General features: G+C 33.6%; 1 protein-coding gene across 13 annotated transcripts in view; it reads left to right on the top strand.

Moving 5' to 3' along the window:
* Nucleotides 1-13,464, top strand: part of ANKRD17 (ankyrin repeat domain 17) — a 160,504-nt gene that overhangs the window by 107,114 nt on the left and 39,926 nt on the right. For all 13 annotated transcript variants that reach the window (XM_079919514.1, XM_079919520.1, XM_079919519.1 and 10 more), the window contains 8 exons: nucleotides 1,801-1,912; nucleotides 2,044-2,189; nucleotides 5,489-5,631; nucleotides 6,397-6,610; nucleotides 7,113-7,288; nucleotides 8,380-8,542; nucleotides 10,865-10,960; nucleotides 12,252-12,368. In XM_079919514.1, coding sequence (XP_079775640.1) covers nucleotides 1,801-1,912; nucleotides 2,044-2,189; nucleotides 5,489-5,631; nucleotides 6,397-6,610; nucleotides 7,113-7,288; nucleotides 8,380-8,542; nucleotides 10,865-10,960; nucleotides 12,252-12,368 — 1,167 coding nt within the window. The remainder of the gene's footprint in view (nucleotides 1-1,800; nucleotides 1,913-2,043; nucleotides 2,190-5,488; nucleotides 5,632-6,396; nucleotides 6,611-7,112; nucleotides 7,289-8,379; nucleotides 8,543-10,864; nucleotides 10,961-12,251; nucleotides 12,369-13,464) is intronic.

The raw sequence follows: 13,464 nt of genomic DNA, 5'->3' as shown, positions 1-13,464 counted from the left end.
ACTCTTTAACCCCTAGAAGACTTCTAGAAACCTCATAAACTTTATCATAAAGTTGACTCTTTGTAATAAAGATTACTCTTCTACTGATTGTCTATACTAACATAGAGAACACATAATACAGATAGACTTAGCATTCTGTTCACCTCAGTCAGCTGTGCCTTAGGGCTGCTCTCTGATGTAAGAGGGTAAGCAGCATTTTGTTATCGATGATCTTGGTTTTTTTTACACCAGTCTTTACCCATTGTTAGCATGTGTGACCATCGGAAGGTTATTTCTCTGACCTTTGTCTCCTTTTCTCTGAAATCAGATTCCTTCCTTATAAACCTGAAATAAATATAATATTATATAACACAGTAAATATATATTTCATTTATGTAATCCTTTGTTTTATTAGTGATAGCTTTTATTCTATGACCCTTACAACTACTGTCATTCATTCAACTTAACTATCTTTTATTGTTTCCTAGGCAAGACATCACTAATAGGTAGAGAATGCAAACATAAATAAGACATGTTTATTACCTTCCAGGAATTTATAGTCCCCTGAGGGTGATAGACACATAAGTAATATTAACATAAGGAAGATTGGTGGTAAATGCTGTAATAGAGGTGAATATGTGAAAGCGGGAAGATGGCTTAGACAGAGCTATACAATAAAAAAATAATGCAAGATTCATATAATTTTATGTTTTCTGCTAGCCACATACTATGATAGAGTGTGACCACTGGTTAAATCTATTATTGGTCACTGTCACTGGCATAAGTCAGAAGTAAACTGTATATAAACAGTGTCATGTCTCAATTATAATTGTGTTTGTCTTTCAAAATGCATTGTATATTATATTTTTTTGTTCTTTTAAATTTTTAGGGGCTTTGTTCCTCGAATGCAGTTAAGTTACTTGGAAATAATTTTTTCATTTCAAGACTTGTTTTTCAGCTTTGTTAGATGGGTCCAGAGTAGCTAATTTGGCCTAATGGCTGAGGATTTTTCTTGATATTCTGTGTGTTTTGAGGGTCTTTCTGCTCTGGCTGTGGGAACCAAACTATTCCCAGTTCTGTGTAAGCTCTAGGTGTTGTTCAATCCCTTCTGGTAGTCTTTCCCTGGCCTCCAGTAATTTTTCTTATGCACGTATGCTGATCAGAGCTCAGCTGAAGACTCAAGAGGAGCCCTCTGCAGATCTCTGGAGTGCTCTCTGTATGTAGTGCCTTCCTTTCCAGTAGTCTACCCCATGAATTCTAGCCACCTTCACTTCTCCAAACTCTCTTTTCAATGCAGGGAGAATGCCAGGCTCTATTTGGGTACCCTCTTCCTGCACTTTAGCCTGGAAACTCTTCAGGCTATACAATAAGTTAATCATTTCTGTCCTCAGTGATCACTGTCATGTGTTGCCTGTCTAACTAACATCATTTCAAATAGTTTGTCTTTTTTTGTCGTTTGGGATGGGAAGATAAATCTTGTCTATGCTACTCCATTTATGGGTAGAAGGGAAAGTGAGTCCACTGTAGTATTTCTTAAAACATGTAGTTGAAAATAGCATATGGTTGAAAATCATACATTTTTTTCTTCTTGCTTGCTTTAAGAATTGCCCATAAAGTTCAAATATTATTTGTAGTTTAAAAAAATCACAAGTTGACCATTAGTGGGGAAAAAAAAAGAGGTTACTATCCAAATGTTTGATACAGTAGAATGGTATATATGTGTGTGTATGTGTGTGTGTGTGTATTTGGTATATGTACATATTATGTAATTGACGTTAACATTTTTAATTGTCTAATGAGCTAATCAACAATTTTTTACAGACTGAGAGTAATCATGACACAGCGCTAACGCTTGCCTGTGCTGGTGGTCATGAGGAACTGGTACAGACATTGCTAGAGAGAGGAGCTAGTATTGAGCACAGAGACAAGAAAGGTAAGGCCTACTTTTGTTAACTTTTCTTCTGATTATTTGTGTTCTGTGACGAAATACTACTTGTAGCCCTATTTTGATGGACAACAGCACTGTTTCTTTACTTAGCTAAGAAGATCTTTATTTTACTCCAGGTTTTACTCCGCTCATCTTGGCTGCTACAGCTGGTCATGTTGGTGTTGTGGAAATATTGCTGGACAATGGTGCAGACATTGAAGCCCAGTCAGAAAGAACCAAGGACACACCGCTATCTTTGGCTTGTTCTGGGGGAAGACAGGAGGTATTGTCCCCAAGTGTAATTTTTTTTTTTCTCTCTGTTTAACAGATGTGCACTTTAATTTATATGACTTTGTGGTAACAGTGGACAGACATTAAGATTTATCACAGTAACTGAGACTATAATCTTTTAGCAAAAGGATAAGAATTAGTGTTATAAACTGTCTTGCCAGAAAAATTATACGTTGTTTATTATCCTACTCATCTGAAAGTACGAACTGCCATAGGAATCCCTCTATATTGCATTCAGGCTAAGAGAATGATTAAGACATCCCAAATCAAATCAGCAAGCTCCTGATAAGTGGGGCCTATATTCACTCATCTTTTCCTGTCCCAGAGTACTTAGTGTGAAAGGTACTTAAGCTCAGCCTCTGTTTGCTCCATTGTGTGTCTTCTTCGGACATTTAATAATCAGTTGGATAACCTCATTCTTCTGGCATTTAATAATTAGTTGGATAACCTCATTTTAAATCACTTTTTTAAATCCAATTCTATTCACCAGTCGTGCTGTCTCTATGGATTGGTAACTTCTCAGTTAGGGAGTTGTTGAATCTTATATTTAGGAAGCACTCTAGGTCATTCCAGGTGAGTTTCCTACCCTCAGCTTAAAAATCTTTTTCTTTTTTATTTCACCATTCTAATTATTTTCTGTATTCCACAGTGGAGGTGATTCTGTCAGTCGGAAATGTAAATGTTCTGTTTTTGATATATAATGAAAGTAAAATTTTGACTTAACTGAAATTTTCAATCACTGTGTGGTTTGAAATCATACTTGTCTCATAACATTTTTCAATATTGAATCAAAAAGAAATCAGTTGATTTTCTTCCTTTCAAAGCAATGTTAAAGCCTATAGTCTACTGTAATCTTTATGTATTCTTACGAAAATGTAACAGATGCGGTAATGATAATTATAGAAGTCTTTTAGGGTAATAATTTTGCCTATAACACTCTTGCTTTTATTTGGTGTCATTAGAACAGTAAAGTATTTTGCAGTAATTAATAAAATATTAGAAAGTCATTTTACTATAAAATCAAAAAATAATTCTTTTATATTGAATGTTTATTACTTTTGGGGAATAGACCATTCCGTCTGAGAGATAACTAGGGTCAGTTATCTTTGCATAAAAGAACTAAGAAAACTTTAGAAATTTGATTAGGGTTTTCTACTTTATTGCTTAAGGGACTCTTTGTAAAATAAAATAGCCTAATGCCAGTTTGGGGGCTTGTTTTTATGATGTTGTTACATAAGCCAGTTAGTCTTACTGGCTCTAAAAGCAAAAATGTGATAGAAAGTCATCTAAAACTAGTCATAGCTTCAGAGAAAGATAAGAATCATATCGCTTATACATGGAATCTTAAAAAAAAAAATACAAATGAACTTATATACAAAACAGAAATAGACCCACAGACACAGAAAACAAATTTATGGCTACCAAAGGAGAAAGGAGTGGGAGAGGGATAAATTAGGAGTTTGGGATTAACATATACACACTGCTGCGTATGGAATAGATGACCAACAAGGACCTACTGTATAGCACAGGGAACTATACTCAATATTTTATAGTAACCTCTAAGTAAAAGAATCTGGAAAAAAAAGTATGTATATGTATGTATAATTGAATCACTTTGCTGTACACCTGAAACTAACACAACTTTGTAAATCAATTTACACTTCAATAAAAAAAATTTTTTAAATGAAATTTAAAATAGAAAATGCTTATGAATGTGAACGTAAAAAAAGACAAAAATAAAATAAAATTGGTCATAGCTTTATTCAAACGAGTAAAGTTTTAGCTGGTAGTAAGGCAAAGCACTGTTCATTAACATTTATTTATTTCCCAGTTAGATATATTATTAACAGTAAGAGCAAGGATAAGTGCTATGAGCTTGAGCAATCCTTAACTTCCTTATGCCTCATTTGTAAAATGAAGATAAGATGCTAGTACCTGTGTCAAAGAGTTTTTTTGTGCATTAAATGGCATAATAGACAAAAGATCTATGCATGGCACTTAAATAAATGCTAAATATTCTCAGCAATCAGGGAATGCAAATTAAGACCCCAGTGAGATACCACCAGCTACATCCACTAGAATGGCTAAAATTATAAAGATTGACAATACCAAATTTTGCTGAGGATGTGGAGTAACCAGAACTCCTTGTTGATGAGAGTGTAAATAGTACAACCACTTTAGGAACAGGTTTGGCAATTTCTTAACTAAACATGCACCCAGAAATTCTGCTGCTAGGTGGAGCCCATGAGCAATGAAAATATATTTCCACAAGAAATGTTCATGGAAACTTTATTCAGAATTGCCCAAAACTAGAAACAGTAGAGATGTTTATCAGTAGAAGGGATAAAGCAGCACATTCACATAATGGAATGCTACGCAATACACACAGTTGACTTTCAAACACTCTGTGATTCATTTATATGAAGATCTATGGTAAATGAAACTAATCTTTGGGTAGGATTGACTGAGAAAGAACATGAGTAAATAACAGATTTAAATTAGGTTTATGCGTTTCTCGATACAAATTAGGTTTATGCGTTTCTCGATACTCAGTGAATATACACTTAAGTTTTGTGCATTTATTGAAAGTTACAAATTTCACCTAAAAAAAAACCTAAAAAGCCTAAAAGCAAGTAAGAGTTTAGTTCATGGTACACATGCTGATGTGTTTAAGGGAAATTGCAGGTGTCTACAATTTACTTAGAAATGAAATGCATCAAAAAATGATGGACAGACGAATAAATGTGATAAAGTAAGCAGAGGAGAATGTTAATGGTAGAATCTAGGTGATGATTGTATGTAAATTTTTTTCAACTTTTCTGTGTGCTTAAAAATTTTTATGGTAAAATGTTGGGGGAAGATAAGTGTTAGCTTTATTCCAAAAATGTTTTTAACATTTAGTTTTTGATTTTAAGTTTAAAAAATATTTTAAGGACATTTACATGTATAAATGAAAAAATCTTATTCTGTTTTACCACTGTGTGGTGGAATAATACAGAAATACTAATTTCCAAAACAGCATTGCACAAGAACACATGAGGTCAAGATCTTTCAATGAAAACACTGTGCCATTTCAACAGATTCCAAAGTGGATTTTACTTGAGAAACGATTCCTTTATCGGCCTCTAAGACCTTTTGCTTTCATTTGAGACTGATTTTGTGCAAAGGATGAATGACTTTCCCCTTCTTTTGTTATACAATAAAGCAGAAAAAAAGAGAAATCAGAAATATACACCTTGCAAGTTGTCTCACCATAAGAAGAAAACACATTTTTTCCTTTTCTTTTTCCAGGTGGTGGAGCTATTGTTAGCTCGAGGGGCAAATAAAGAGCACAGGAATGTTTCTGATTACACACCTCTAAGCCTGGCTGCTTCTGGTGGCTATGTGAACATTATCAAAATATTACTAAATGCAGGAGCTGAGATTAATTCTAGGCAAGTTTTATTCTCTCTCTCCAAGTCCCTTAAGAGTGTTATGTTAAAGATATTTGTAGCACACTTTTTAATGCCATATTTAGGAAATGCCTTCATTACAAATTTAGAATTCAAATTTAAGTGTTTAAAATTGTTGACATAGAACTTGAAAAAATTATCACTTTATTTCTTATGATAAACGTAAACACATCTGTCTTATGTTTTTATTAGCAAGCAAGTATATACTTTAGAATGGAAAGTTCATTTTAATAATGACTTAATAATTTATCACTTTCAGCCCAAGTCATTATGTTGAATGAGATACAGAAAGTATTCTAGTTCTGGGTAGTAAAAGATTTGTAGTGTAGTCTTGGTAATATCTCAAAGATTTAGTAGGGCTGAGAAGAATGATTATTTTAAATAATTCTGCAGAATAAAGAATCTTAAATCCTAAGATAGAGTTCTGTATTATCATCTAGTTTTTCTGGGACATTTAAAAAATATATTGGGCTTCCCTGGTGGCGCAGTGGTTGAGAGTCCGTCTACCGATGCAGGGGACATGGGTTCGTGCCCCGGTCCGGGAGGATCCCACATGCCGCGGAGCGGCTGGGCCCGTGAGCCATGGCCGCTGAGCCTGTGCATCCGGAGCCTGTGCTCCGCAACGGGAGAGGCCACAACAGTGAGAGGCCCGTGTACCGCAAAAAATAAAAAAAAAATTTTTTAAATAAATAAATAAAAATAAAAAATATATTTTTCCCTTTGTTCTCCCCATACTTCCACCCCCAGAACTGGTAGCAAATTGGGCATTTCTCCTCTGATGTTAGCAGCTATGAATGGGCACACAGCTGCCGTTAAGCTCCTGTTAGACATGGGCTCTGACATAAATGCTCAAATAGAAACCAATCGGAACACTGCCCTTACCTTAGCCTGCTTCCAAGGAAGAACTGAAGTGGTTAGTCTTCTGCTTGATAGAAAAGCAAATGTGGAACACAGAGCTAAGGTAAGAAAAAGTCTGAGATTTACCCATGGGTTTATTGCTTTGACATTTAAGGTGTACATTGGCAATATGCTAATTATACTTCTAGTACTTTGTAGTAACATTTATCTCTTACATATATAAACAAATCATTCTGTATGACTCAGTTAAGCATTAACTCTTGAAATACCTCAGCAATAGATTTTTATAGGTAATAATGACATTGGGGTTATCAGCTGAAAACTATGTAGTATAATGAAAGAGAAGAGAGGGAGCATTTATTAAGTGCCAGTTATATGCCAAGTACATGTGTCTTAAAATTTTTACCAACAAATAGACATTAGGTAGAATCATCTGCTTTCAGTAGACCTCACTGTAACTGAGAGAGGTTAGCAGTGTCAGTGCTGAAATTTAGTCGTGAATTTTGTAACAGCTGTACCGTATTGCTCCCCCAGATCGTTGTTCTTTAACATTTTAGTACTTTCTGGTCTCTTACGTGTTGTTTTTTATTTTTCACCAAACCTAGACTGGCCTCACACCGCTAATGGAAGCTGCCTCTGGTGGATATGCAGAGGTGGGCCGAGTTCTTTTGGATAAAGGTGCTGATGTTAATGCCCCTCCAGTGCCCTCCTCGAGAGATACAGCTTTAACCATAGCAGCAGATAAAGGGCATTATAAATTCTGTGAGCTTCTCATTGGCAGGTATGATGCTACCATACCCTTCATATATGAACATGGTATTACTAGTGATTACTACTCTCTGTGCAAATTGAACTATTAAAAAATCAAATGTGATTACTTCTATAAACTGCAGTGTATTTTTTTATGTTTTAAACCTATCTCTATTATTTTCCACCCATCCAGAGCTATGCTGCATTGTTTAATATATTTCAGTGCAATCTAGAAATACTTCTTTTCTTCCTTTTTTGTCTGTGTATACACTTTTAAAGTACTATAATAAGCTATTTGAACATCCATCTATTGTCATCCATATTCACATCTCCCACACAGTTTTGCAAAGATATCACCTTAAGTCTTGTAAGTCTGGCAATAATCTAAGGCTTCATTGTTGATTTTCTTGTTCTGTAATTAGGGCTTTTAAGAGACAGTTATGGAACTGTTCAAGATATGAGATAGAGTCCAGGATATTTTTTGTTTTCAGTCACTTAGGAGTTACTTGCCAGTCTTTCAAAGCTGCTTGTCTGCTAAATTAGATTGCCTACTTTAACAGTCTGAAAGACTTTTGCATGGTGTCCTAACAGTAGTAATTAGTAGTAGCTACTATCAACTAGTTATTTACCATGAGTCTTATCTACCATGATGCCCACTGAGTGCTAAACCTTCATGTTATTTTAAGATTCATTCTTTTACGAAGCCACATAATATAAATACATGAATACAAATAATCTGAAAGATATAATCACCTCATAGGATACTGTTTGTGCTCTAGGATACTGTTTAATATATTATGATATTAACAGGATGTACCATTATTTTTCACTAAAGAAAATTTTACATTTTCTCAGCATTTTAAGCTCAGAATTATGCACAAAGAGTCATTATTTTTAAAATAAGAAAAGCAATTATTGATATATCATTAGTTTTGATTCAATGGCTTTTAATTTGATGACTGGAAATTCTTTGTAATGTAATTCTGTTAGAGAAATATATTTTAGTCCTATATATTTTAAACAATTTTTTCCTTTACAAAATATTTTCACAAAATTCATAGTTGATTTTTATTATTATCTGTGTCATTTCATTTAAAAGTGGTATTTGTGTCATTCATTTAGGGGTGCTCACATTGATGTACGTAACAAGAAGGGGAACACTCCATTGTGGCTGGCAGCAAATGGTGGACACCTTGATGTGGTTCAGTTACTGGTGCAAGCAGGTGCAGATGTGGATGCAGCTGATAACCGCAAGATAACTCCTCTTATGGCAGCATTTAGAAAGGTAGAAGTCTTTCATTCTCAGTCACTTGGATATTTTTCACTTAGGCTAGGAAGTGCATAATTTAATTATCACTAAAGACTCTCATTTTACGATCTAACAGTAGTGATGAAAGCAGTAAAATAATAAGCAAATAATCACTCTGATGGCAACATTGAAAGGTAGATACAGGTATGCCAGAAAAGCCATTAATAGTATCCATATTGGATGTCAAAGCTAAGTAAACTTTTAAAAAGTTGTTCGAATAGTATTTTCAAAATCTAGTTGCAATCTTAATCTTTCACAAAATATAAATCCAACTAAGTAATTAATTACTTGTTTATGAATGAGTGTTTTCTTGTATTAGCACAGCAGAGAAAAGTTTAGCTTAAATTGATTTCATTTTTAATTATTCACTTTAATTTCTAGGAAAAAAGGAAAAATGAAAATTCAGCTGCCAGTATTTGAAACCTTCAGAAGTAGAAATAAATTTTGTAAAACTGAAACTTTCTGTAATGCATAGCACAGAACTGTGTATAAGTAATTTGATTTAATATTTTGGTTGATCTCTTAAATGCAGGTCTGATTTGTTATTGGGGAAGCCAGACTACTATTCCAGGGATTATAATTTTGAGTTTTGTCATTCTGTAGGTATAATTTTGAGTTTTGTCATTCACGTAGGTAAAATCTCTTATAGATTCCAAATTACTTTGTTGTATTGAAAATTTTTAATATATAAATTGTAAAAAAATCATCTTTTCCTTTTTCTCTTATTATTCTCTCTGACTCTTGTTCTTTATACCACCTCCTCCCTGGGTGTTCTAGACTAGCTTCCCACTGACTCTCTGAATTTTTTTTTCCTTGCTAATCAAACTTATTCTCAATGGCTACCTACCTCTTCTCCAAGCAAGCTACCATATAAAGTTTATCATCCAAACCATTTCACTATGTTAGTATCCTCTTCAAGTACCTTTTCATGTCTCCCCAGTCTCTGTAATCCTTTGAAATCCAATCTTAGTTTGTTATTCAAAGCCCAATCTAGTGCTTTTAGAACTCATCTCCCATTGAGTCCCTAATGTGGAGTCTTCTCCTTGCTTGGTCTTTTGTCATTGTCTCCCATAGCACCTTTGTTCTCATCTTGGGAATGCCCATGTCCTTCCTCATTCTTCCAAAATTACTCATTCTTTGGGTACAGTGTAAATCTCCCCTTCTACAGAAACTCTTCCCATTCCATTTGAGCTCACATTGAGATATCTGATCTCTTAAAGGTTGTAGAAATTCTACAATTCATTATTATCTTTATCATTTATTTTGACAAATATGTATTGTTATTACCTTAACATCTAACATGCATATATCTCATCTTTCCAAATAGACTTAGCTCCTTAAGAAAGGCACTTATCTTTTATACTCTTTGTATTCATTCCATTATTTTTCTTAGTACCTACCATGTACAACTGTAATTGTTGGCATATTACATTGTACAGATTCCAACTGTTGCTTTTTGTACAAAATGTAATAATCAGGGATCCACACACAAAGTCAGGTAACTGTATGAGTTGTCCCATATAAATAGTTTAAATACTGTAGAAGTGTTGGTGAGATATCAAGGAAAGGTGCAAATGGCATTTAAGCTATTCATTAAAAGATAGGGATAGTTCAAAAGGATGCAGATGAGAAGGAAGAAATAAATGCAATAGAGGAAATGTACTAAATATAAACAGATGTTTATTCATCCGTTTATATGTGTTGTGTCAGTAATAGTGTGGATTAGAGAAAGTAGAAAGCCTCTTGAAGACTGGTCTAAAGATTTTGAACTTAGTGAACTGTGTTACAGTGAATAATATAATCATCGCTCAAGCCTTAGGAAAGTGTATGTTATTTCTTTTGCACTACCTAGTATAGTGCTATGCATTCAGTTTTTATCTCAAAGAAAGATCAAAATTGTTATTTCTACTCTTTTAATGCTTAAAATTGAAACACGATACTCAGTTCTAATGAATTAGCTAGGAAAAAAAAGATGAGGTTTTTCTTTTCTTTCACACATATCCTGCATTTCTTCATACTGACTTTATTGTTTTTTTAAATTCAGAATGGTTTAGAATTTTAGGTCAGGTTATTCTGTATTTTTTTTTTTTTGGAGGGTAGGATGAAAATGAACAATGTAGATTTATCTAACTTATTAGAACCGAAGCCTGTCTCTTTTTCATTTAAAGTGCGAATAATACCCAATTTAAGTCTTTATTTTGTGGCACTAATGTTAATGGAATCTTAGTTAAGACAGACTAGATTTACTGAATCCTGATAGAGTCTGTTTTCAGTCTGACACTGATATCTATTTTTTAGGGTCATGTGAAGGTGGTGCGCTACTTAGTCAAAGAAGTCAATCAGTTTCCATCAGATTCTGAATGTATGAGATACATAGCAACGATCACTGATAAGGTAATATACTGATTAAATTCATCCCCATTATATGAGCTTGGGATCCCATTTGGCTTTTCATATATATGTATATTCCACACTAAGATAAAAAAAGTCTTAGTTTGAACAATAATGTGTGGTACATAGCACTTTTCATTTATCTAGGATTTGGGAATGAAGTATGATATTTAAGAATCTCTTCAGATGATTTACTTACCTCATGAAGTAATAAAACATTTTCTGTTTTAGAATTACTTTATCTTTTTAAATAGTACTTAAGCTAATTTAATTTTAATGTAAATACTAAACAATCTAAAGCAAATTATTGTTACTATTCATTAGTGCTGTAATCTATTCAGACAGATCTCTCTTCTGAGAGGAACAAGTCAGTGGATTTTTTTAATACCTAAACAAAAATTAACACAGTACTTTTAATTATGGTCAAGAAAACTCTTAACATGTTCAACATAATATAAAAGTTGGAGTAACTGTCAGTTTAAGAATGAATTTGCTAGGATTTTTGCAGGGAAAGTAAGGAAAAATAAATCCCTTTAGAATTCTAATTGAGATCAAAATATTTGAATAAAATCCTAAGACATGCCTCTGAAAATCTAAAAATGTCTTTAATTTTCTCAGCAGTTATCACATGATAGTGAACAGCTTTTTCCCATAAGTTTTATTTAACATAGCTAATCCACTGTCTTGCCTGCCTCTAGATTCATTTATGACAATTAATGTTCCTAGATACCCCTTATGGAAGGGGGGCAGAGATTTAAAATAAAGCTTTTGTCTTAATAGGGAAATATCCCTTTCCTGTCAAAAACTGTATGTTCTAAGAATGAAATCACTGAGATGTCTATAAATACATGCTTTTTATGAATGATTCCAGCACAAGAAGTTATAGCAACAAAGCTTAAATATTTGAGAACAGTTCTTGCCAAATAAGTATTTTAAATTGTTTTAAACCTATTTTTTTTGTTGATGTTGACCTTTTCCTTTAGCCCATTAACCAGCTGACAGATTATTGCAGCTCTATTTATAGTATGATTTCTTATATTTAAATAACAGGAGTAAATAATTTTAGTACCAGTCAAATGGATATTATTTTGAAGAACAATAGAGGCTCTTTGCTAACGTATTTTTAAAAATATACCATTTAAATTATGTTTTTATTTGCATTCTTTTTTTGCCTTACTACTGATCTTTATTGCTTATGTTCATTCAAGTACCTTAATTAATATTTTCATGTTTTCAGGAATCTCTCTAAATGTTAATTTTTTGAGTCTGGAAACATCTTAATTTTTCATTTTAGGAGATGCTGAAGAAGTGCCACCTTTGTATGGAGTCGATAGTACAAGCCAAAGATAGACAGGCTGCTGAAGCAAACAAAAATGCCAGCATTTTATTAGAGGAGTTAGACTTGGAAAAGGTAATGGTAACCTTTACATATGAAAAATACCTACTTTTTTCCTTTCAGCTTCTCTTCCTCCTAATTTGTAATCTGTGGTTTTTTGTTTTGGTTTGGTTTTGCTTTAAATTATGTACATGATTTTTCTCTCCAAGTTTGGCTCAGATAGTGGAGAGGATTATGAGTATTTTAAACATCATTATATCATTAAAATAGTTTTCTTTATAATCGAATTAACAAAATTATTGTAGGAATTGCATTGATCTGCAAGTCAGGGAACCTAGCCTCTAATGCTCAATTATCTCAACTAATGTTCTCTTAATCCCCATCCAACTCTGTACTTCATTGATCCTAGACCTTGTAATTTGTTGCCAACGGATTTATCAGAAGTACCAAATACACTAGGAAGGCATACACTACCAAGCCATGACCAACTAGTGAAATACGACCAGTTGATGGAATGTTTAATGCGCACCTTTTTATTTTATTTTATTTTTATAAAATTGTACGATTTAAATGCATGAAATGTATTGTATATCTATTATTTTTTTAACATCTTTATTAGAGTAGAATTGCTTTACAATAGTGTGTTAGTTTCTGCTTTATAACAAAGTGAATCAGCGATACATATACATATATCCCCATATCTCCTCCCTCTTGTATCTCCCTCCCACCCTCCCTATCCCACCCCTCTAGGTGGTCACAAAGCAACGGAGCTGATCTCCCTGTGCTATGCGACTGCTTCCCACTAGCTATCTATTTTACATTTGGTAGTATATATAAGTCCATGCCACTCTCTCATTTCGTCCCAGCTTACCTTTCCCCCTCCCCGTGTTCTCAAGTCCATTCTCTACGTCTGTGTCTTTATTCCTCTTTATTCCTTTCCTGCCCTTTAATGTGTACCTTTTTAAATGGATGATTTCTCTTGTATTTTTCTCTTTCAGGCACACTACAGTATCATTCCCATTTATTCCCATGGGGAGTAAAACACTCCAAACAATGTACAGTTTGGGCAGTCCCATAGCTGCTTCTTTACTCTCTGTTCCTATCAATAACTGTACTCTATAATGTAATAGTAGGAAAAGAATTGGTTGGTATTGAATATTATGGAATATAT

This window comes from Stenella coeruleoalba, assembly GCF_951394435.1.
Source record: "Stenella coeruleoalba genome assembly, chromosome: 4".
In the NCBI taxonomy this organism is placed as follows: Eukaryota; Metazoa; Chordata; class Mammalia; order Artiodactyla; family Delphinidae; genus Stenella; species Stenella coeruleoalba.
This window is presented reverse-complemented; position numbering and strand designations above follow the sequence as displayed.